The 23822-nt window shown below is 46.7% G+C and overlaps 1 protein-coding gene across 10 annotated transcripts in view; it reads right to left on the bottom strand.

Moving 5' to 3' along the window:
• Positions 1-23822, bottom strand: part of syne1a (spectrin repeat containing, nuclear envelope 1a) — a 202944-nt gene that overhangs the window by 72077 nt on the left and 107045 nt on the right. For all 10 annotated transcript variants that reach the window (XM_055885241.1, XM_055885242.1, XM_055885240.1 and 7 more), the window contains 24 exons: positions 23594-23746; positions 22797-22964; positions 22244-22420; positions 20915-21061; positions 20461-20586; positions 20061-20237; positions 19538-19803; positions 19255-19411; positions 18693-19091; positions 16808-18433; positions 15927-16282; positions 15699-15843; positions 15242-15460; positions 14107-14396; positions 13759-13924; positions 13461-13616; positions 12973-13125; positions 11864-12046; positions 11357-11494; positions 11045-11230; positions 4593-4715; positions 4193-4375; positions 3355-3498; positions 770-970 (listed from right to left, as the gene is read on the bottom strand). In XM_055885241.1, the coding sequence (XP_055741216.1) occupies positions 770-970; positions 3355-3498; positions 4193-4375; positions 4593-4715; positions 11045-11230; positions 11357-11494; positions 11864-12046; positions 12973-13125; positions 13461-13616; positions 13759-13924; positions 14107-14396; positions 15242-15460; positions 15699-15843; positions 15927-16282; positions 16808-18433; positions 18693-19091; positions 19255-19411; positions 19538-19803; positions 20061-20237; positions 20461-20586; positions 20915-21061; positions 22244-22420; positions 22797-22964; positions 23594-23746 (6039 nt within the window). The remainder of the gene's footprint in view (positions 1-769; positions 971-3354; positions 3499-4192; positions 4376-4592; positions 4716-11044; positions 11231-11356; positions 11495-11863; positions 12047-12972; positions 13126-13460; positions 13617-13758; positions 13925-14106; positions 14397-15241; positions 15461-15698; positions 15844-15926; positions 16283-16807; positions 18434-18692; positions 19092-19254; positions 19412-19537; positions 19804-20060; positions 20238-20460; positions 20587-20914; positions 21062-22243; positions 22421-22796; positions 22965-23593; positions 23747-23822) is intronic.

The following is a 23822-nucleotide window of genomic DNA, read 5'->3' as shown; positions in this document are numbered from 1 at the left end:
CTTGGCTGACAGAGTTGGATCTTGTCAAAAGTCATTTTCAAGCCTTTCCCGGGCCCCATGATGCAACACCAGGCAATGTCCCACTGCTGGATACTACACTGTGTGGGAACCATAAACTTAACAGTGATGTTAGTGGCCTCATCGAGTGACAATGCATGATTGACTGTGTATACTCAATTGGTACATACAAGCATAGTCTCACACACACACACACACACACACACACACACACACACACACACACACACACACACACACACACACACACACACACACACACACACACACACACACACACACACACACACACACACACACACACACACACACACACACACACACACATTCAAACAATATCCTGTTTCCTGGCCCGTTGAGACACCAGCACAAACAGCAACAAACACCAGCAGGGGGAAACTGATTTAGGACTTCAAATAGCAAGAACGAGACAGGGAAAAAAGAAAGAGAGTGGAATATGAGAATAGAAAGACTATACTGAGGTAGATACCATGTCAGCAGAGACAGCAAGGTGCAGTAGCAGATATACAGTATATACACTGCAGAGAGACAGACAGATGCTAAAACAGAAAGATTGCCCCTAGATTAGGCCTAAACATACCAATACAACACACAGAAAGAGACAGATCTACATATACTGAGAGACAAACAGACCCAGAGTAAACAGAAACTACCTGCAGAGACAGAGGGGAGCGAGAACACATAAGGGGATACAGACACAGGGGGTCATTTTCAAACCCCAGTCCCTCACCATGACGACGGAGGGGTGAGCCGGCGGTTGTTTGGTGGGCAGCTCCTCGTCGCTGAGCTCGTCCATGCCGTCAGACAGACCCTCCACCTCACTGACCGTCAGCAGCATGGTGGCGTGCTTGGCCTTCACCGTCAGCATCTTACACTTGGAGTTCAGGGACGCTATCTGCTCCTGGTAGCCTCGGATCTTCAGGGCTAGCTCCTGTCAAAACATCCCCAACCACCGGTCAAAACACCCCCGGGATCAACACTTTGTGGTTCAGTCCACAATAAGAAAATCAATAGGTCTGACTAAATAGGCTCCTAGAAAGGGGGGTAGGTTGGTTCAGCGTTGAATGCGGTGCAGAGAAAAGCACCGGCGGGTGAAGAATAAGTGGAGCGAGCGCATTTCTCTTCTGTCTCCTCTCTCTCGATCTTGCTGTGTGTGTGTGTGTGTGTGTGTGTATGAGAGCGAGAATAGCAGGCTCTGTCCCTGTGACACACATACACACACTCTTTGGGTCCTCTAAGCCAATCAGAGCAGCGCAGAGGCGGGTGAGGCACAGCGGTAAGCTCGATAGACAGAAGGTTTGGTAGAGAGAGAGAGACAGAGACGGAGAGAGAGAGAGGAGAGAGAAAGAGAGGAAGAGAGAGAGAAAGAGAGACGGAGAGAGAGAGAGAGAGGAAGAGAGGAAGAGAGAGAGCTAACTGAAGCAGTGCAAATCTCTACTCCACTCTCTCACACATACACACAAAGGGTTGAGAGACAGGAAGTGAGATCACAGCTACCCCTCCCTCCTCCAATCCTAAGGAAGAATTCCTGACAACAAAAGAGAGCCGGGAAAAGAGAGGGTGGAGGGAGGAGGGTGAAAGAATTACAGAGAGGGTGTCAGATTACTGACCCACTATGGGCAGTGAGTTCAGGCTCCTCCTCTCCCTCCCTCCACTCCCTCGCTTTTTCTCTCCCAGATGGTGGATGCACTAGTCAGACTGAGGTGAGGCAGTAGAACTGCAGCTATCAGCTCAGGGGCGGCAGGTAGCCTAGTGGTTAGAGCGTTTGGCCAGGTTGCGGGATCGAGTCCCCGAGCTGACAAGGTAAAAATATGTCGTTCTGCCCATGAGCAAGGCAGTTAACCCACTGTTCCCCGGGCGCCGAAGATGTGGATGTTGATTATGGCAGCCCCCCGCACCTCTCTGATTCACATTTCAGTTGAATGCATTCAGTTGTACAACTGAGTAGGTATCCCTTTCTGTTGAACTCAGCCAACACTCAACCAAGTCAAACAACTACAGCACAGTGAATAAGACTGCAGCTGTGGTCAAATACCAGCACACAAGAATCTGTGTGTATGTGTGTCTTCATCTCTCTCCCCAAAATGTGTGTGTGTGTGTGTGTGTGTGTGTGCGTGCGCCCGCAATGCATGTGTGTCTCTCTCGCTCTGCAGGAAGGATCAAACACACACTCAGCAAAGTCTGCAAACTGCAGTGTAAAGCACAAGGCTTGAAATGTGCCGTCTGATACTGCAGTCGGGTGTAGCTACAGTATGTCAAATCAGAATCTCATCCATTTGCAGAATGTATCCTTCTCTGTGTGCACAGTCACGTCAGTGGAGGTGAAATCAGATAAGGGAATGTATTTGTTTTGGAGATGGAGAGAGAGAGAGAGAAAGAGAGAGAGAAAGAGAAACAGAGCCCATGTAAAATGGCCACTGTCACATCATGTAACTGTGTTATAAGCAGGTTTTAAACCCAGTAGTGGTTTTCTATTCAATTCTATTCTATTCTAATCATCTCTGTAGGGACTGACAGGACTCAGCCAACACTGCAGGTTGAAGCTACAGTGAATGGGGAGATGACTATGCAGACAGGAGATACTGTATGAGTCATAGCCTCTGAACAATATCCTCTTCCTTCCACTCTATCATCTCTCTATTATCATACTTTGAAGCTGAAGTGGGTCACTTTATTTAAATCCAATATGAGCTGCACAGGCCTACTATTTCCCCTGATAGGTATGATTGAAAGTGCCTGGTACCAGATCTGTTTTTGCTGTCTTACTAACTCTGAATGGTCATTGGGAGTTGGTGGCAAAACAGCCCAAACAGATCTGGGACCAGGCTATGATTGAAAGGCCCTTGGGGTGAATAAAATAAAAAATAGAATATGCTGTATGACACAATCATTGATCTTCAGTAGAGATACAACTTTAGTGTAGACATCATGTCAATCTTTAGAGAGATAAAATAGACTAAATTGCAGCCATGACCCAACTGAGCTTCAAGACATCTGAGAGAATCATGAAAGTGAAACTGAGGAGTCAATTTAAAAAACATTATCCTGTTTAGTCAAATACGTCTAATAATAAGACAACTATTTGACTCCTGAGCTGCAGTATTTAGTGCAGAGCTGAAGACAGAGTGTGTTCGTGTTGTGTCATAATGGATATAAACCCAGTGAACAAAGATAGTGTTTTCTTTCCTCAGTCAGGAGCAGTCAGGAGAAGAGGGGAGTCTTATGATGCTTGACCTGGAACTCACTGCTTGTGTGTGTGTTGTGTGTGCGCGCGTGTATGTGTGTGTACATATACAATATATCTATATCTCTCACCTCATGGTGGTGTATCTGGGCCTGTAGTTCATGTATGTTACTGGTTGAAACGGGTCGGTCCTGTATGATGCGGTGAGCTTCCTCTATCAGCCTCTGGAGGTTCCTCACTTCCTGCTCATACTGCTCATACTGCACCACGGCCTCCTGGGAAAGAGAATCCAAAGCAGGTTGGGGTCAACTCCAACTAAAAGTAGGTATTTACTAAGAAAGTATAGTGAAATGATAGTTACACAGTAATGGCATAATTGTTTGTTTCTTTGAGGTTTATTACAACAAGCACCCTTGCACAGAGAGTATGTTAAGATGGTTTAGTTGGTTACTCTGCCTTTTACCTTTTAACAGCCCATTCAAGGTCAGCTCATCCCTCCCAGACCTAATCTTTACCAAAATCAGCTTAACAACCGAATCAGCCCTGAACCACTAAGTTAAAGTGATGCTCCAAAGGTTTTTTATAATTTCAGCCAGTACTTTTTGAAAATGTGCTCACAAATCAAATCGGATCCCCAAGAATGACCTCATCCATTTTGTATGATATGTTACAAATTTGTAAGATCCCAGAATGCATCTTTAAGAAGAATCCTGAGATGAGCACACAGAAAAGAGAATGTACATTCCACACCTGCTCATTTTGCCATTTGTCTGTTTTAGCGAGACAGCCAGAAACAGTTGTTGTGCCCTGCCCTATAACAGCACTTGCGGAATGTCATACAGCTGAATGACTGCTGTTGCTTACTTTGCCCAGCAGTCCCACGCAGCTTTCTCAGCTTTTCGATGACTATATCTTCTGTATCAGAATAATGTATCATTTGATATGATGCTGTGGGTGTCGACCCCCTACCTGTAGGATGTTGCACTGCTGGATGGTGGTGTGCTGCAGCTGGCTGGCCTCCTGCTGCAGGCTCTGGGCTGTTCTGCAGATGGACAGGCTGGCCACTACCTCCTCCGGCAGCCGGAGGGCGCTCTGACACAGCTGCACCGCCTGCACCTGCTGCTTGAAGGCCTCCATCTCCACCAAAAGACGCTGGGTGGACAGGACGAACAGGAATGTTTAAAGGGAATAATGTATATATTTTGTAGTACAATGCTGTTCCAGTGTTCCTCAGTATCTGTCTCTAGTATGTGGGTGGTTACCTGTGTTGTGGGTTTTAATACCTGTCTGAGTGGGTGGTCAAGTCAGGTGGGTGGAAGCATACCATTGTGACAGATTATGGCAGTGATCTATCTCCATAAGTGTTTACCTGTCTGTGTGTGAGCTGCTCCCTAAGGCTGAGTCGTGCTAGGTCAGGAGAGGTGAGTGTGAGCTGGGCCTGGTCCAGAGAGTCATGCAGGGTCTTCACCTCAGCCTCCAGACAAACCATGTCCTGATGGAAGACACACAGGTAAGACAGTTCCATAGTTCCACACTATTTACTGAACCCCCCCCCCCCCAAGAAAATGGGATTCTAACTAAATCTCACAATGCTATTAGTGATTATTAGAAACAGACTGCAACCTAGGGAGCTACTGCAGGGCAGTCAAGACATATTAAAAGATTACAGCAACCCAGGCCTATAGCGTCTGTAGTGCTGATGCAGTTCTGATGCAGTTAGCCTCGTGTGCAAGCCTTCTAGGCTTACGGCTGGTGGATAGACTAGTGTAGGGACTGGTAATGACCACAAGATGGAAGTGTGGTGTCAATATACGCTCTAGTACCAGCCGCATTCTTAACTGCATTGTTTCTGTCATTTCCTGGATTCCTGTTTGCAACTGGTTTAACTGGGGCTTGCTGGTTTGTTGGACCCAGGAACGTACCCAGGTCTGAATCAAGGTACAACGCCAGAGTCCGGGCTTCTGTGATGTTGCCATTAACTTAATACAGTAAGTACCCACATACTATACTGAACAAAAATATAAAGGCAACATGTCAAGTGTTGGTCCCATGTTTCATGAGCTGAAATAAAAAATCCCAGAAATGTTCCATATGCACAAAAAGCCTATTTCTCTCAAATGTTGTGCACACATTTGTTTACATCCCTGTTAGTCAGTATTTCTCCTTTGCCAAGAAAATCCATCCACCTGATAGATGTGGCATATCAAGAAGCTGATTTAACTGCATGATCATTACACAGGTGCACCTTGTGCTGGGGACAATAAAAGGCCACTCTAAAATATGCAGTTTTGTCACACAACACAATGCCACAGATGTCTCAAGTTTTGAGGGAGCGTGCAATTGGCATGCTGGCTGCAGGAGCGTCCACCAGAACTGTTGCCAGAGAATTGGATGTTAATTTCTCTACCATAAGTTGCCTCCAACGTCATTTTAGAGAATTTGGCAGTACATCCAACCGACCTCACAACCGTAGACCACGTGTAAACACGCCAGCCCAGGACCTCCACATCCAGCTTTCACCCGCCGGGATCATCTGAGACCAGCCACCCGGACAGCTGATGAAACTGAGGAGTATTTCTGTCTGTAATGAAGCTCTTTCTGGGGAAAAACTCATTCTGATTGGGTGGGCCTGGCACCCGTTGAAATCGTTGAAATTGTTGCATTTGTGTTTATATTTTTTCAGTATAAGTTATCTTTTAATTACTTTCCTTGACTGTGATGGGACGCAGCATTAAAATCATGGGTAAGGACTGGCAGAATGTTGCACAACATAATGGTGTATAATTACAGGATAATCAGTGATGTAGTGGTAAAAAGAAAGAAATGGTGGGTAAACTCTGATCGCCGGTCGCGTTGAAAAAAGTACGCTCCCTATACTTTAAATTCATTTTTCCACAAAAGGTGGGTTAACGGATGGGCAAAAACTCTACACCAGTGAGGCATGTTACCAGGTTGTAAAAAGTGGGTGCTATAAGGACAGATTTTGTTGGTAATAATGACAGGTACGTTGTGAGGTTATAAAAAGGTGACTGGGTGGTGTAAGTACAGGCTTTATTGTTTTTTGTGGATTTTGTCATGACTGTCCATGAGAATACAAATAGGTCAGATCAGGTTTGTAATGAATAACTTCACTCAGACCACTCTCACCCGCAGAGGGGAGAGGAAAGAACTACATGGGATTAACAACACACGTTTTGTCGTAAATCAAGGAAAGAAGATTCAGCCCTCCCTCTCCAATATTCACCAAAGGAATGTCCTTTGTTTCAAGATAATTTTTCCCACCGAAACTCTAACACGTTCAAAAGCGAATACTGGAACAATATTTCTAACATGGAACGTGGGGAATGGTCAGAGGCGATCTATAGAACACTAAGATTGAATCATACTACACCGGCTCCGACGCTCGTCTTATGTGGCAGGACTTGCAAACTATTACAGACTACAAAGGGAAGCACAGCCGCAAGCTGCCCAGTGACACGAGCCTACCAGACGAGCTAAATCACTTCTATGCTCGCTTCGAGGCAAGCAACACTGAGGCATGCATGAGAGCATCAGCTGCTCTGGACGGCGGTGTGATCACGCTCTCCGTAGTCGACGTGAGTAATACCTTTAAACAGGTCAACATTCACAAGGCTGCGGGGCCAGATGGATTACCAGGACGTGTGCTCCGGGCATGTGCTGACCAACTGGCAGGTGTCTTCACTGACATTTTCAACATGTCCCCCCCCCCCCTCCCCCCTGTACTCCCTGTTCACCCACGACTACATGGCCAGGCACGACTCCAACACTATCATTAAGTTTGCAGACGGCACAACAGTGGAAGGCCTGATCACCGACAACAACGAGACAGCCTATAGGGAGGAGGTCAGAGACCTGCCCGGGGAGTGCCAGAATAACAACCTATCCCTCAACATAACCAAGACTAAGGAGATGATTGTGGACTACAGGAAAAGGAGGACTGAGCACGCCCCCATTCTTATCGACGGGGCTGTAGTGGAGCAGGTTGAGAGCTACAAGTTCCTTGGTGTCCACATCAACAACAAACTAGAATGGTCCAAACACACCAAGACAGTCGTGAAGAGGGCACGACAAAGCCTATTCCCCTCAGGAAACTAAAAAGATTTGGCATGAGTCCTGAGATCCTCATAAGGTTCTACAGCTGCAACATCGAGAGCATCCTGACTGGTTGCATCACTGCATGGTACGGCAAATGCTCGGCCTCCGACCGCAAGGCACTACAGAGGGTAGTGCGTACGGCCCAGTACACACTGGGGCTAAGCTGCCTGCCATCCAGGACCTCTACACCAGGCGCTGTCAGAGGAAGGCCTTACAAATTGTCAAAGACCCCAGCCACCCCAGTCATAGACTGTTCTCTCTACTACCGCATGGCAAGCGGATCCGGAGTGCCAAGTCTAGGACAAAAAGGCTTCTCAACAGTTTTTACCCTCAAGCCATAAGACTCCTGAACAGGTAATCAAATGGCTACACTCGCGTTAACATCTGTTAACCATGTGTATGTGACAAATAAAAATGTATTTGATTTAATTTACACCTGTTGTATTCGGCGCACGTGACAAATAAACTTTGATTTGATGTAATTTTGTTTGTTATTTTGTGATGTCATTAAAAATGTTATAAAGGAAATACTGTAACTTGGAAAGTATACCCATTACATGTACAAAGTTTCGATCCTCTGCATTATGCATGTTATATGGATAATGATGAAAGTGTTTTTGTTAAGAGAGGGATGTGATTTGAGAAACTATAAGAAATACTTGTTTTACATAACTTTGTACAAGTGACAAGTCACGCCCCCGAGTGAGGTCAGAGAGCGTGTCAGCCTGACGGAACCGCCCCTTTTGAACAAACTGTATAAAATGATGGGTTAAGAAATTAACATACTTGAACAGAAAAGCATGAAGCTGCAGCTACACATTTAACCTGTTGAGGCTGGGGGTGCTGTTGTCACTATTTATGCTAATCGTGTAATTTTTGAAACGGCTTCCCACAAAATTCTTGATCGTACAATATGCATATTATTATTATTATTGGATAGAAAAGAGTCTATAGTTTCTATAGGAGTTGAAATTTTGTCTCTAAGTGGAACAGAACCCATTCTACAGCAATTTCCCTGACATGGAGTCAGATTTCAGAAATGTTGGCCCCTGATCTGGAGTCAGTTAAAAGGCCACAGTTATTGCTATGAGTATACGGACACTGCTTACGTCTTCCCCTGGATGCCTTTACGTGATGACGATTTGAATGGGGTCGATTGCGCGTTCACAGGCACTATAAATTAAAAAACCCTGTAGCTAGTAAGTCTTTTGGAGCTGCGTTATGCGCGTGGAGGACACCGACCCGCACCTGTTCCAAGCATTAGTGTTGGGAGTAATCTTTCTCCGGTCATGTTAAGACTCATTATAGGAGTTAAAAACATCATAAGGTAGTTAATTTAAAGCGTTTTATAGCAATTTATATCCGTTTAGTGCGATTTTGGGACATTTATTTCTGAAACGCTGTGAATCGCTGGGCACGCTTCCAGTTCATGCTGAACGCAGTTGGCATTTCCACATGGCAAGAGGACAGCTTTCCACCAAAAGACGATTAGACCCAAGAAAGGATCCTTTGCCCAAGATACTGATGGAAGAACAGCTCAAAGTAGGACATTTTTATTATGATAAATCGTGTTTCTGTCGAAAAATGTTAGTGGCTTAGGACGCCATGTTTTTTGACGTAGCTTCGCTTGGCGCAAACTGTATTGAAAAGTAAGGATAATTTAAAAAATATAATTCCGCGATTGTATTAAGAATTAAATTGTCTATCAATCGATGTCCACCCTATATTTTTTAGTCACGTTTATGAGTATTTATGTATAAGAGTAGATCACTGTCTAATATGGCGCACGGACATTTTCTCACCAGCTGGGCTACATTTCACATTGTCTAACCATGATTTTGGTGGCTAAATATGCACATTTTCGAACAAACTGTATATGCATGTTGTAATGTGATGTTACAGGGGTGTCATCTGAAGAATTCTGAGAAGGTTAGTGAAAAAAATAATATATTTTGGCGATGTTGACATTATCGCTCACTTTGGCTAGAATCAATGCTGGGCTGCTATGTGCTATGTGCTATGCTAATATAACGATTTATTGTGTTTTCGCTGTAAGACACTTAAAAAATCTGAAATATTGTCTGTATTCACAGGATCTGTGTCTTTCGATTAGTGTATGCTGTGTATTTTTACGAAATGTTTGATGATTAGTAAGTAGGTAAACACGTTGCTCTATGTAGTTATTCTAGTCCATTTGTGACGGTGGGTGCAATTGTAACCTATGCCATCTACCTGAAATATGCACATTTTTCTAACAAAACCTATCCCATACCATAAATATGTTATCAGACTGTCATCTGATGAGTTTTTTTCTTGGTTAGGGGCTATAAATATCTTAGTTTAGCCGAATTGGTGATAGCTACTGGTGTTGGTGGACAAATAAAAGATGGTGGATTATGCTAATGTGTTTTTAGGTAATAGATTTACATCTTTACATATTGTGTCTTCCCTGTAAAACATTTTAAAAATCGGACATGTTGGCTGGATTCACAAGATCTGTGTCTTTCATTAGCTGTATTGGACTTTAATGTGTGAAAGTTAAATATTGAAAAAAAAATCTTTGGGGGAATTTCGCGGCTCTGCCTTTTCAGTGGGGGTGGGGGGGGAGTGCCGCTAGCGGCACCCTCAGCCTAGACAGGTTAAAGTGGTCTGAACTTTTAATCTCAACACGAGGTAGAGACAATAAACTCACCTCCTGGACAATCACTGGTACGGCTGATTAGCTGTCCTAAGTAAAGTATCTTCAAAAGCGAATTTAAGTAAGACCATCCTACTACTCTGCTCAAACCATAGTATTACGCTACTCTCATCACCCCACTGGGAACCATTGATCAGGAGGGCTAGCCTATCTTCAAAGAAGCATCCTCGGGAGCGAATGGAAGGAAAATAAACTCTGTAGTTCTGTTCAGGACTACACCACAAGTCACCGGATACCGGACAACTACAGAGATTAACAACAGTAGAAGACTTGTTGGAACCCTTTTGGACAGTCAGAGCCTTACAAGCGTGCCACGAAAAGGCCCAACCCCCTTTCCAAGGCGGCCCAGTTCCGAGAGAGATACACGGCGACCGCAGGAACTTCACGTAAATACATACATGATTTCTTACTCAAAGATGGTGGTGGTTCATATGCAAAGTATATGATTACTGTTAGTGAGAGTAGTTTCTAAATGTACCAATCTTAATAAATGTCTCTGTCCCTCGCTCTCTCTCGCCCTTTCCATGTCTTTTGTAACAAGCAGCCATATTGTTGTCAGTCTGCTAGGGACCTGTTTTAACGTATTAAGTGTATATGTTATCCTGTGTTACCATTTAATTAGCTAGTAAATAAATAATTAAAACCAATTTGTGTAGTACTGAATCATAAGTAAGGCTCGGGTTATTGCAGATGCAAGGAGGTTACGACTGTTCAGAATGATGATATGATACGAGGTTATGATTAATAAGTTGACTGTTTATAGACGTGATAGGTAAAGACCTTTAAGAGTTTAATTCGGGAGATGGTAACTCTTTAAAGAACCGCTCTCGTGGTGCCCCAAATCCTAATGAGTTAATTCTTACATTATAAATTTAATCAGGTAACAATTAAACATAGTTATTTGATTAGATAAATAACAGTCTTCAGATTAATGTTAAATTCAAGTCACAACAGTTTTAATAACAGGTGCGTTACCTTGGTTAAATAATGACAGGTGTGTTAGTTACCTTGGCGGCATCCTGCAGGCTCTGGAGGCGTGTCTTTGCGCTCTGCTGCAGCTCCTCGGTGCATCTGCTCAGTTGTTTCACCTGCTGGCTCCACCCCTCCGTCTGTAGCACCTCCCCCAGCTGCCCTTCCCTTTCCCCCATGGCCTCCAGATCACCATGGAGACCACGACACTCTCGCAGCACCGCCTATCATCATGGGAACACAGAGCGGTAGAGATAGAAGGAGCGCTAAACAGACATCACTCAGGCTATGGACAACACTAAAGAACCTGACTGGCTGCCCTTTATGTCACTCAATAATGAGACACCCACCTGGTGGGTTCTGATTTGATCCTGAAGCTGAGAGGCGGAGCTCCAGATTATGTTGCCAGTGACCAGGGCCTCTGCTTTCTCAGCCCAGCCCAGGAGGAACTGCCTCATCCCCTTATACTCCTCCAGCTGCTGCTCTGCCTGCTCAGCACACAGGGTGGGACATGAGAGAGGAGAGATGAGGAGAGAGGAGAGGAGGAGAGTGAGAGACATACTCCTCTGAATATCTTTGTCATCGCCATATACATTTTTTTATTTTATCGTTTAGCAGATGCTTTTTTCCAGAGTGATTTACAGGACCAATCAGGGTTAAGTGCCTTGCTCAACGGCACATCAACAGATTTTTCACCTAGTAGGCTCAGGATTCCAACCAGCAACCTTTTGGTTACTGGCTCAACACTCTTAACCGCAAGGCTACCTGCCACCCTATATGTTAGGAAGTCATGCTACCACAGCTTTTTGCCTAATGGAAGAGTTAAGATTGATGACAGATATGGATTGACATCTGACCTTGTGTAGTTGGTTGGCCCGTTCCTGGGCCTGTTGTGTGGTGAGGCGCTGGACCTCAGCCAGTCTGGACAGGGCGTCTCCCAGCTGCTTACACAGTAGAGGGTTCTGGTCCCCAAACTCCTGTACTGCTACAACCAGCTCAGCCAGGGAGCGACCACAACCCTCACACTCTTCACACAGACACTAGAGGGAGAGAGAGGGAGAGAGGTAGAGGAAGAGGGGGAAGAGGATGGAGAGCGGGAGAGAGGTAGAGGAAGAGGGGGAAGAGGATGGAGAGAGGTAGATGAAGAGGGGGAAGAGGATGGAGAGAGGAAGAGGAAGAGGGGAAGAGAGGGAAGAGGTTGGAGAGAGGTAGAGGAAGAGGGGGAAGAGGATGGAAAGAGGTAGAGGTAGAGGGGGAAGAGGATGGAGAGAGGTAGAGGTAGAGGAAGAGGGGGAAGAGGATGGAGAGATGTAGAGGTAGAGGAAGAGGGGGAAGAGGATGGAGAGAGGTAGAGGAAGAGGGGTAGAGAGGGAAGAGGTTGGAGAGAGGTAGAGGAAGAGGGGGAAGAGGATGGAGAGAGGTAGAGGTAGAGGGGGAAGAGGGTGGGGAGAGGTAGAGGTAGAGGAAGAGGGGGAAGAGGATGGAGAGAGGTAGAGGTAGAGGAAGAGGGGGGAGAGGATGGAGAGAGGTAGAGGAAGAGGGGTAGAGAGGGAAGAGGTTGGAGAGAGGTAGAGGAAGAGGGGGAAGAGGATGGAGAGAGGTAGAGGTAGAGGGGGAAGAGGGTGGGGAGAGGTAGAGGTAGAGGAAGAGGGGGAAGAGGATGGAGAGAGGTAGAGGTAGAGGGGGAAGAGGATGGGGAGAGGTAGATGTAGAGGTAGAGGGGGAAGAGGATGGAGAGAGGTAGAGGTAGAGGCAGAGGGGGAAGAGGATGGGGTGAGGGAGGAGGTATAAGAATCCCATCTGGAATATTTCTCACAGAAGTGGGGCAGCTCTTGAAAGCAGGGGGGCAGCTCTTGAAAGCAGGGGGGCAGCTCTTGTCATTCCAAGTCTTCACTAATAGCCCTATAGACCAATCATTAACCTCAATGTCTGAAAATGTATTGCCAGTTTAATGAGGGCTAATTACCTTGGTTTCCTCCTTGGCCTGCTCCAGGTCGGTAGCCTTCTCACTGATCTTCAGAGAGATGGTCTTCAACTTCCCCTCAATGTCCTGCAGTCTGGAACTAAAGTCCTCCTTCACATCTCTGGTCTGCTGCACCTCTCTCTCCCTCGACTGGACCTGGAACAGTCATGGCAGATATTAGAATGATAAAATATCCATGGACATTTATAAGGGTGCCATAATCTCCTATTGAAGTCTAATTTGTCTCATTATTATGCCACGACACATTTCCTAAAAGCTTGTGTCAGAGTGCCCCCTAGAGACCAAATGCAAGAAGAACCACCAAAACTGTCAGACCCACAGAGTATGTAGGTCTAATCTAAGAATATACATTTGAATTACAACAGATTTATATAATAAGTAGTATAACTAACAAACTTTTTAACTAACTAACGAAGATCACCCATAGACAGAGTATGGAAGCCAACACTAGTTCCAGAGGGGGAGGGTACCTGGTCCTCAGCGGAGCCCAGGGCGAGTGTCACCTCAGCCAGCTGCATGCTCAGTTCAGAGGGCAGGGCTGTCTGGAGGTCCTGATACTTGTTCTGCTGCAGCTCCACCATCCTCTCCACACTCTGGCGCCTACTGATGACCTCACCATGGGCTGTCTGTGTGATATATTGACAATAAGTGTTTACTACTGGCTGCAGACTTTTTGGATAAGGTAAAAGTGTGTTTTTAAACAGGTTAAGCGGTCTGTGTGTGTGTGTGTGTGTGTGTGATTGTGATTGTGAGTCTACACACTCGTACCTCTAGCTCATGCAGCAGTGAGTCCAGGTCAGATGAAGGGCTCAGTAGCAGTCCCCTGGTGTCCTGGATCCATCCCTTCACCAGTCCTAGCTCCCTCTCCACATCCTCCCTCTCCCTCAGCTCCTGCTGCACCTGGGCTCTGCTACCAAGGACCTGCAGCACCAGGCTGGGGACACACATGACATAAGATGATACCTCATTGTCTTATTACATAGAAATTTGATTTTCATCTCAAACCTCCTTCACCGTCAACACAGTAGCGATAATTTAGTAGAACCAATATAATACATTTAGCCATAGCACAAATGCAGAATTATCCCCCCCCCCCCCCCCCCCCCCCGCGTTTACCTCTCATACATCTCCAGCATACTCCTGATCTCCTTCAGACAGGGTGTCTCTTCTCTAGTCTTGTCAGTTTTCTCCATCTCCATTTCCTCTTCCTCCTGGTCCTCTCCTATCAGGCTGAGTGTGTTTTGCCCCAGCAGGGCCAGGGCTGACTGCTCTCTCTCCACCTCCAGGCTGAAGGAGTCATGGTATTCCAACAGGTTCTGTAGCGCCGCCCTGGTGGCTGCCTTCTCCACTGTGCTGTCTGGCACACGAGCATGAAGGTCTACTGACACAGACCGTACCTTCTCCATCTGAGGACAGAGGCAGAAATATTTCATGCTGAACAGAAACATGTCAATAGAAATTCAGGAATGTTTTTTCGTAGAAATGTATATTTTGTGACATGTTAGCCAAGGTACTTGTTAAGCAATTGTTAATTAAGTTACAACAGTGTACTGATTAGGTTAGACCAAAACTCTGGAGCTCGGTGGTTACTTCTCTCTTCTAGTTCATTCTTTCTTTAAGTCCTTTTGTGTTGTCCTTGTTCTTCCTGTTGTGGTGCATAGAACCAGCCACAGGAAACTGACCCAGTCATTTATAACGGTGATGTCATGTCCAGTTGAACAATGGCCCCAAAGAAAGGCCCCGGGCAACAAGAACACGTCACATCAAAGGATGTGAGCATTTCCTATCTGATGACATAATTTCCTGTTAAGGAGTAGTGCTTTGTGGGAGCCCTTGTGAGTTGAAAGTGGATGGAAGGCTTTGGCGGGAGCTCATCGCTGGCCTGATGCCTAGAATTACATCAGTGTACACCCACTGAGTAGTGGCTGTATCTGAGCTAACATCCAACAGAAGTGACCTAAATCCACAGCAGTACAAATTCTTAGAGTAACTACTGATCTCAGAGGCATAAAGGCTGAGCCTCAACCCACTCCTCAAAAGTATCAACAAGGGGAGCACTGTTTTATGGAATGTATTTGAAAATACGTGGACTGAAGCTGTTAGCTGCTGAAAACCACAGGTAGCCTAAAGTGTTCAAATTGCCAATGTGCCTGCTGGAATACTACATATGTAGTATATGTAGTACTACAATAACTACATTTTCCCAAGCTAATATACACATACTGTATGTTGATATAGACAGATCTCCTACCTTCTCCCTGAAGCTCCTCCAGTCCCGAGCTGTGTCCTCCAGAGCTCTCTCCTGGGCTCGCGCCACGCTGCACAGGCGGGTCCAACGTTGCCATAAAGATGACACAGAGTGACCAATGGCAGCTTTGCTGGACTCAGACCCAACCAGAGCCAAATCTGTGGCCTTCTCTTTCAGGCCAGTCAGGGTGGGTTCACACCCATCAATCAGAATCAACAGAGACTAGAGAGATGAGACGAGAGAGGGAAGTTTAAGTTGCAAGAAGAGAAGAAGAGAGAGAGAGAGAGAGAGAGAGAGAGAGAGAGAGAGAGAGAGAGAGAGAGAGAGAGAGAGAGAGAGAGAGAGAGAGAGAGAGAGCAGAAGAAATCAGAGGTCAGAACTTCCACAAATTTACAACAGAAATTACAGAAATTCAGTGAAAGAAAACATTGATAATAAGTCATAAACAGTCATAGCTTACCTTGTAACTCTGGAGTTTGTCCTCAGCCTCCTGGCTATTGGCTGCCTTAGCCGAGGGGAACGCAGTCATCATACTTCCTGTTTCATTCATCTGTCCAATCAGCTCCTCTCTCTCCGTCTGGAAGGAGCTCCACTGAGCAGCACAGCTACAGATGACACATTCATTTTAGAGCAGTTAGATTCTGTAACACATGCACGCATCGCACACTCACACCATGTGAGACCTTACCTCTGTAGATCCTCCCGGTAACCCTTCAGCTGCTCATTGACCTCTGACCCCTTCTGTCGCATTACCTCCACACCTTCTTTCTTTCTTTCACTTTCTTTCATCTTCTTCGTCACTCCCAGCCCCACCAGACCATCCAGCTGAGCACCCAGGGTCTCCAGCTCATCTAGTTTAGCCATGAAGGCCGGTTCCTGGGCTGAGATCTCCTCCAGCTCCCTGAGGCTCTCTGTCTGGTTCTCCAGCTCTATTCCCAGCGTGGTTCTCTGGAGAAAAGCCCCAGCTTCGTCAAGCCACTTGCGGGCTGACTGCTGGGTGGATTGGTGCCTCTGGACCAGGGACAGAGTCTGATCCAGGCTCAGCTAAAGTCCACACAAAATGAATGAATGTGTTGGACTTTTCATTGGAAAGTAATCTATTCCCAGTTAAAGTGCTTAGTGTATGCCAAAGGTCGAGAGGATAATGAGTAGCAACCACTCACTCACTGCTAATGAGAGAATGTATCAGTTATCAGGGGATGAATGTATCCAGGATAAGGAATTCACTAGGAGAACGGATTAAATCATCATGAGACTACTCAGATAAATAACTCAACTACTTATCGCGAGATCATGACAATATTAATGTAACTGGTCTGTTATGAATGTCCTTTCAGACAAAGCCTGTTAATATTGATAACATGGGGGAGAGGTTATTACAGATGAGTCAGATCATCAATGATAGACTAGGTTTATGTAAAAACAAGGCTCCCTTTTCAGCTACTTCAGCCAACAGTTATGATTTACAACATCGTAGAAAAACAAGATTTCATATCTTATGCTCATTTTTAACATTATCTTTAGATCCAGTGTGTACACATACATTACACAATAGTATAGTATATTTACCTGCTTGGTTCTAAGTGCTTGTTGGACGTCAGCCCTCAGTTTAACCAGCTCCTCCAGGTTAGCCTCCACATGGGCAGGACAGGCCTCATTTCTACTGCTGAATCTCTGCTTCTCCCTGCTGCCCATGGCATCTGCTACCCTCAGTCTGGACTGCACCTCTTCCTCTACCACCTTCAGTCTCCTGACCTCCTCCTCTACCATCTCAACTTTCACCTCTGGAAGGGTCAATGGTTCCCCAAGCTTCTTCCTCAGACTCTTCAGCCAATCTGATGTCCGCCCAATTTCTTTCTCAAATTCTTTGTCCTTCTTGAGACAGTTTTCACATTCTGTAACACAATCTTTTACTTCCGACCTTACGGACTGCAACTCTTTGTGATGCGAGGTCACTACCTCTCTGGAGGCCTGGATGGCGGCAGGATCACAGTTCAATCCCAGGTCTTCTGTATGTTGGGTGAGTCTCTCCAGGTGAGAGCCCATCCTTTCCAGATCTTCCAGCAGTGTGTAAAGATTTGTCAGTCTCTCTGTGCCACCTAATTTGGTGTCTGAGTCTGACTTCATTCTAGTGAACTGCTCTTTCACTGACTTCAACTCAGAGTCTAGTTTTGCTGATGTTGCATTATACTCTGCCAATGTTTTCAATGAGTCGTTAAGATGTTTCAGTCTCTGGTTAATGGTCCTCTTCAGATTGTCATGGAGGTTAACCAGCTGTTCTGTCTCCTCAGCATGGCATCGTTGGCCCCTGCTGAGAAACCCCTCAGTCTTCCTCCTCAGCTCTCTCACCGCAGGGCTGAGCTGAGCCAGGCTTTCAGACAGATCTCTATGGTCGTCACGGAGATGAACAACTTCCTGTTCTTGAATACTGACTGTCCGTATCGCTAAACCGTCTAACTGCTCCTGAAGCTCCTCCAATGCTCTACAAGTGACGTTGAAGAAGCAGTCGTAGTCCTTTCTCTCTAGGATAGCCTGCTGGATCCTGTCCCTCTTCTCTTTGGCTAACGCTAGGATGCTGTTGTATTGTTGAGGGAGGGCGTTGAGCTTTTCGTCCAGGTAGCAGTGGTCTACCTCGTTTAGCGAGGGGAGAATCTCCTGCCCCACCCTCTGGACGATGAGTAGGAGATTCTCGTATTCCGACGCCTGCTCTAGAACGTTCTGGAACTTCGCCAGTCGACCCTGTAGTTCCAAATCGTCATCAGCGTTGCAGGTGAAGTCAATCTCGGGGAACGTAATGCCATCTGCCCGTCTCAGCCAGTGACACGTCCTATCCAGGTCAACCTTGAAGTACTTCCTGGAGGTCAGGGCTCTGTCCAGGTCCTGCAGGCGATGGGTGGTTCTCTGGAAGGCCGTCTCAAAGACCCTCTGGAGCTCCTCCAGCCTGGTCACGGTCTCCCCCCGCTCCTGATCCGTGGCGTCCCTCTCCAGGTCACGACCCTGGGCCCACAGAGAGGCCAACTCCCCCTGGTAGGCCCGCAGACCTCTCTGGACTGCTCGGCACGTCACCACCTGCTTGGTCAGGTCATCAGGGAGGAGAGCCACGTGGTCGTCCATTAAAGCCTTCCTCTCCTGCTGCTGGACCCAGGACAGAGCCCTCCCCACAGCCTGGAGGAACTGGGTCCGCTCTGTGAAGGCCTAGAAAATAACAATCACACTTTTTATTTAAAAAGCACTTTTCTTTTTTGTCATATTTTTATTTGAGTGCCTTGAAATAATTGAGATTTAAACCACCATTCCATCAGTCCACAATTTTAAGGAGAGAGCAGGTTCCACATTATAAAAAAAGATTCATAAAACTACTAAGCACTACTGCAGAAAAATGTATAAATAAAATAAAGTGTATGTAAATTAAAACAAGATTATTACAGACATGAAAATCAATATGACTACAAACCTTGCTGAGGTACTTCCTCCGCTGGCTCACCCTGGCCCCCAGTGCCTCTACTTCTCCCTCGGCCTGGAGTACCAGCTCCTGCAGGCGTCTCCTCTCGCTCAGCCCCAGCCTAGAGGCCACGCGCTGGGCCTCGCTCACTGCCTGGCCCAGCAGCTGCCCCCGGGCCTCCAGCTCCACACACACACTCAGGTGGTCGAACAGGAAGCTCTGGGCCAGGTCTGGAGGAGGGCTGGTCTTCAGGGCTGATGTTAGGGCAGGACGCTGCTCCTCCATCCACTCCCGGGCCTCCCTCAGCTGGGCTTCCACCCGACCAAGGTCCTCCAGAGTCTGGGAAGAGTCCTGGATCTTCCCCTGGATCAGGCTATCCAGCTGGGACCAGCGCTTCTCCAAGTGGCCCACCTGGACAAAAAAAGTCTTTAGTAGAAACTCATGGATAGTTATTCAGAGATATTGTTGGCAGTGCTTAAATATTGATCACATACATTATCAGGAAAACACATGCAGGATAATAAAGTGGGAATTGACTTAGGTTTTACCAAACTGAAGGGAGTTTTTACAGCACCTGTTGTTTGACCAGCTCCTTGTCCAGCAGGCTGAGGCGTGGCAGGACAGCCTGTCTCTGGTCCCTCAGCTCCTCTAGAGTTCCTCTCTGGTCCTCCAGGTCACAACACAGCTTTCTCAGAGCCTCCAGGTGCTCACTGGTGCTCTCTGTGTCCGCCCTGAGACACAAACACAGGGAGGGGGATAGGAAGAGGAGGTATTACTGTATGAGTCCACACTTTGAACAGTGTGTGTGTGTGTGTGTGTTTGGCGTGCGTGCGTTTGTGTGTCCAGCTTCGTCATACCTGGCCAGGTAGTCCCACTCTCTGGACACCTGGTGGAAAAGTTCCTCCACGGCAGCCACACAGTCATGGTACTCCCCGCTCCTCTGCATGTCCTCACCCCTCTGCCCCTCCAGCTCCTCAGCCCTCTGCCCCAACTCCTCCCAGGCCTTCCTCAGACCTCCCATCTCCTCCAGGGCAGGGGAGGACTGGCCCTCCGTCAGCCCAGCCACAGCCTCACTCAGCTGGGTGACGTCGACCTGCCTCACTCTGAGCTGCTGGAGAAACTCCTGATAGAATGAAGATGGTATTAGTATTGTACTGTCAATGCTTTCTGCTCAGGTCATTGTGTTTGACTGGTAGACTGTTTTAGAGCCAGTAGCCATGAAACAACAATGCAAGTGTTGATCTATCCATCCATCCACCCATCCATCTGGTCAATTAACACCTAAACCATTACACTTCACAAGTGGTCACCCATCCATCCATCCATCCATCCATCCATTCAGTATAAATAAGCTAACAGATGACTACACCCAGTACTGACCTGTGCCTGATCCAGTTGGTTCTGGGTGATCTTGGGCTCCAGTTCAGCCGGTCTCCTGGAGAGGTTCTGCAGCTGCTGCTCTGTCTCTCTGAGTTGAGCTTCCAGATCAGCCCGCTGCTCCTGAACGTCCCTCCAGCTTTCTGCCACCTCCTCACACACCAGCATCCTCTCCTCGATCTACATACACAGGGGAGACGGAAGCTTTATGTCTGAGGTATGTTAAGGATTGGAATGTTGCATAATGCTTGAAACACAGTATTCACTGGTAATCAGCTGTACAGTTTGTCAGCTGATGTTTATTGATTGACATTGTAATGCCATATCGACACATAGAAACCAATGTCCGGTCAATACATTCCCAATGCAGTTTGTGGCTGTGGCCGTACTGAGATGTACTCACCTGTAGTTTGACCTGCTGGATGTCTTGGGCGGTCTCCCTCACCCTCTGCTCTGAAAGGTCACAGGTAGAACACACCAGCTGTAGGTAGGTACTGGCCTGCTCCTGGAGAGTCCGCTCATGCTTCACCTGGACAGTACAGCAGGTGAGAGACCAATCAACACGTAAACCATTACACTTCAGGAGTGAATGGCGCTATTCAATTGAATACGACCTTCCCATTTGCAATTGCAAACGAAGTATGAAATTATATTCATCATATAATGTTAATGTGTTATATATAATAATTATAAAAATAATAACATATTATACATGATTAAAACCCTAGTTCACCAGTTCATACTGTAATCCCAGTTCAGTATATCAGAGTAGGCATTGTATCTAGCTACTGTTTTGAATAAGCCACTTTGAAAGTATGCCAGCCAGATAGGTAATAAGTGTAGTGTTGGTGAGTGACCTGCTGTAGCGCCTCCTCCAGGCTGAGAGGGAGATGTGCAGTTGGTTCTGGTTCCTCTGAGACTGACACCAGCCATGTCTGACACTGCTGCAGAGCATCCTGCAGACTGACATGCCTCTGCAACTCACGGTCCAAACTCTGGTACACCTGGGGGAGAGGGAAGGGGGAGAGAGAGTGAGAGAGAAAGAGAGAGAGAGAGAGAGAGAGAAAGAGAGAGAGAGAGAGAGAGAGAGAGAGAGAGAGAGAGAGAGAGAGAGAGAGAGAGAGAGAGATTGAAAACAAGAGAGAAAGAGAGATAGATGGATGAAAAGATAGAGGGGTAAAAGAGATCAAATCGATGTCTATCTAAATCAAACAGATTAGTACAGTGAGTAGTACCTTCTTCTACATTGCAATGCCCTGGCCTGTGCCAGGAAAACTATTGTAATGGATGGAGAAAACACCCTATGAAAGACATTAACACATTTCCATAAATCAAAAACCCTTCTATTCCCAAGTCCCTTTCATAAACAATAAACGTCTGGCTGGTAAATAGCTAAATAGTGTTTTGTTTGACAGGTGTTGAATGTAGAGGCGGCGCTGCCCTACAGGGGAGAGAATAACAGCAGGACATGATTGACATAGTTAATATGAGAGCCCTGAGGGGTATGATCCGTGATAGACATGGGTTGGCACAAGGCCTGGCATGGTTGGCAGCAGGGGTACGAGGGTTGGCAAGGTGGCTGGGTTAGAGGGATATAGGCCTGGGAGTTTGGGACTAAGTTGGCAGGCATGGCATGGCATGGCAAGGCTGGATCGGCAGTTGTAAAATTGGCAGAAGGGTGTTGATAAAGTGTGGCTGGATCACACGGGTTAGCAGATTGGCTGAATAGGGCTGTACTGGGAGGTGAGCTGTTGACAGTGTGGACGAGCGGTATAGGGCTTGCCAAGATGACAGAATCGATTTGGCTATTTTGGCCAAGAGTGATAAAATCAAGTTGACGGGGAGAGCAAGGAGGGAGAAATAAGGTAAGATTGAGATAGTGGCTTGGCTGGTACTATTGGTCTGTGTTGGCATTGGTGGTTGTGCTCTGCTTTGGCGGGCCTTATTTGGCAAGGAACATTTGGTTGGCAGTCACGGGCTGTCTTGGGAGGAAGGTTTAGGTGTTTGTATGGGTTGGGATTAAGTGAGTGGCTGGGCTACTGCAGTGTTGATGGAGAGACTATGTTGGTGTGTGTTGTAGTCTGTGCACAAAATTATATATATTTGGCTCATTATAATTTGAATTGAAGGACGTCTTAATGTGGGTACCCCCCCCCAGACCCCCCCCCCCCCCCCGCAGTACTCACTCTCTGTGCCGTGCTGCAGATGGCAGAGTAGCTGTCTCGGGTGCCTTGCTGCTGAGCCTGGACCTGCTGTCTCAGCCTGCTCTGCACACGCTCACTGCAGCCCTCCACCAGGTCATCTCCCCTCTCCTTCAGCCCAGCCAGGCGGTCCTCAAAGCCTGCTATCTCCTCCATGATGGCCTGGACCAGGGGGGAGAGGAGGAACGGAGCCAAGCACTCTTTGGGTTAGTGAGGGGTTTGGGGTTTGGTTGAAGAACATGGTGGACATCAAATAGACAAGAGTGCATGCTGAGCCAAAGGATCAGATTGGATGGATGAACTTGAGGGTAGGTCAAATCGAACAAAGAGAGAAAGAAATGTGGCTATCATACAGAGATATCTGTGTCCTGCTCATGAGATAAAAGGATGAACACTGTTATTACTTGATTGTTATAGGCTAGAACCTGGCATGCCTAAATTAGGTGATTCGGGATGCCTTTTCAATAGCAAATAAAATAAAAACACTATGAAAAAGCCATTGGATTAGTGTAATTAATAACACTGTCTGATTTGTCACCTTGTGACTGGCCAGCTGCTGAGTGGCTGCCTCCAGGCCTCCGCCAGCTGCGGGGTCAGGGGTCACCATCCTGCTGGACATCTGCAGCAGCCACCTCTCCACTTCCTGTAGCTCCACGTGGTACACTTCCTGCTCCTTCACCTGGCCCTCCAGGCGTTGCACATGGGCCTGAGACACACACATTGTCATTCACACAAGCATACACACACATTAAGCATTCACACACAGGCCCACAAACACACGTCGGTAGCAGTCCTAGCAGTGACCATAATAGTGATTATCAAACCAGCAACAAGTCTCAACAGTGCTACTATATTTTAGCAATAGTACCAACAGTACCAAGTTACTAACTAGTAATAGCTGAAGTAGTCCAAACATCTACTGTATTGGTAACCACTATACAATAGCACTCAGAAAGGTGTAATCAAAGTCCCATTAAGAGGACCTGGTTAAAGTGGCCCTCCAGTCTCATTTTCACATCATGTAACACCAGATTTACTTAACAAAGGTACATCTCAATAGTTGGTACAGGTCAGACAAGACATGGCACAAGTAGGGGTGGGGGGGGGTGGGGGGGGGGGGTCCTCTTTTGTTCTCTATTGCTACTCTATTGTTCCTCAAGCAAGGGGGAGACTGATGACATCACATTTGACCATCAGACCAACTCCTTGACTGCCCTACTCCTGGAAGTTTGCAGTAGTCTAAAAAACATGACTTTTTACTCTTTAATGTGTGTACTTTACTGTATTTATACTTGGGACGTCTTTAAAAATACATCAGTAATAATAAATCCTCACAGTGGCAGCGTTGCAGAGCTCAGTGTAGTCCGTCTGTAGTCTGTTCATGTTGTCTCTGATGGAGGGGTACTGGACTGAAAGCAGCAGAGACTCTCCCTTCTCCACCACCAACCTCACTGCCGAGTCATGGGACTGGACCGTCTGCAACAAGGCCTGGTGGAGGGAGGTAAGGAAGGAGGGAGACCGTTATGCTATTTAGGGTTTGATGCGTTTATTTTTTAACTGTAGG

This window comes from Salvelinus fontinalis, chromosome 27 (assembly GCF_029448725.1).
Source record: "Salvelinus fontinalis isolate EN_2023a chromosome 27, ASM2944872v1, whole genome shotgun sequence".
NCBI classification, from domain to species: Eukaryota; Metazoa; Chordata; class Actinopteri; order Salmoniformes; family Salmonidae; genus Salvelinus; species Salvelinus fontinalis.
Note: the sequence above shows the minus strand (reverse complement) of the source record. Positions and strands in the feature narration are given on the sequence as shown.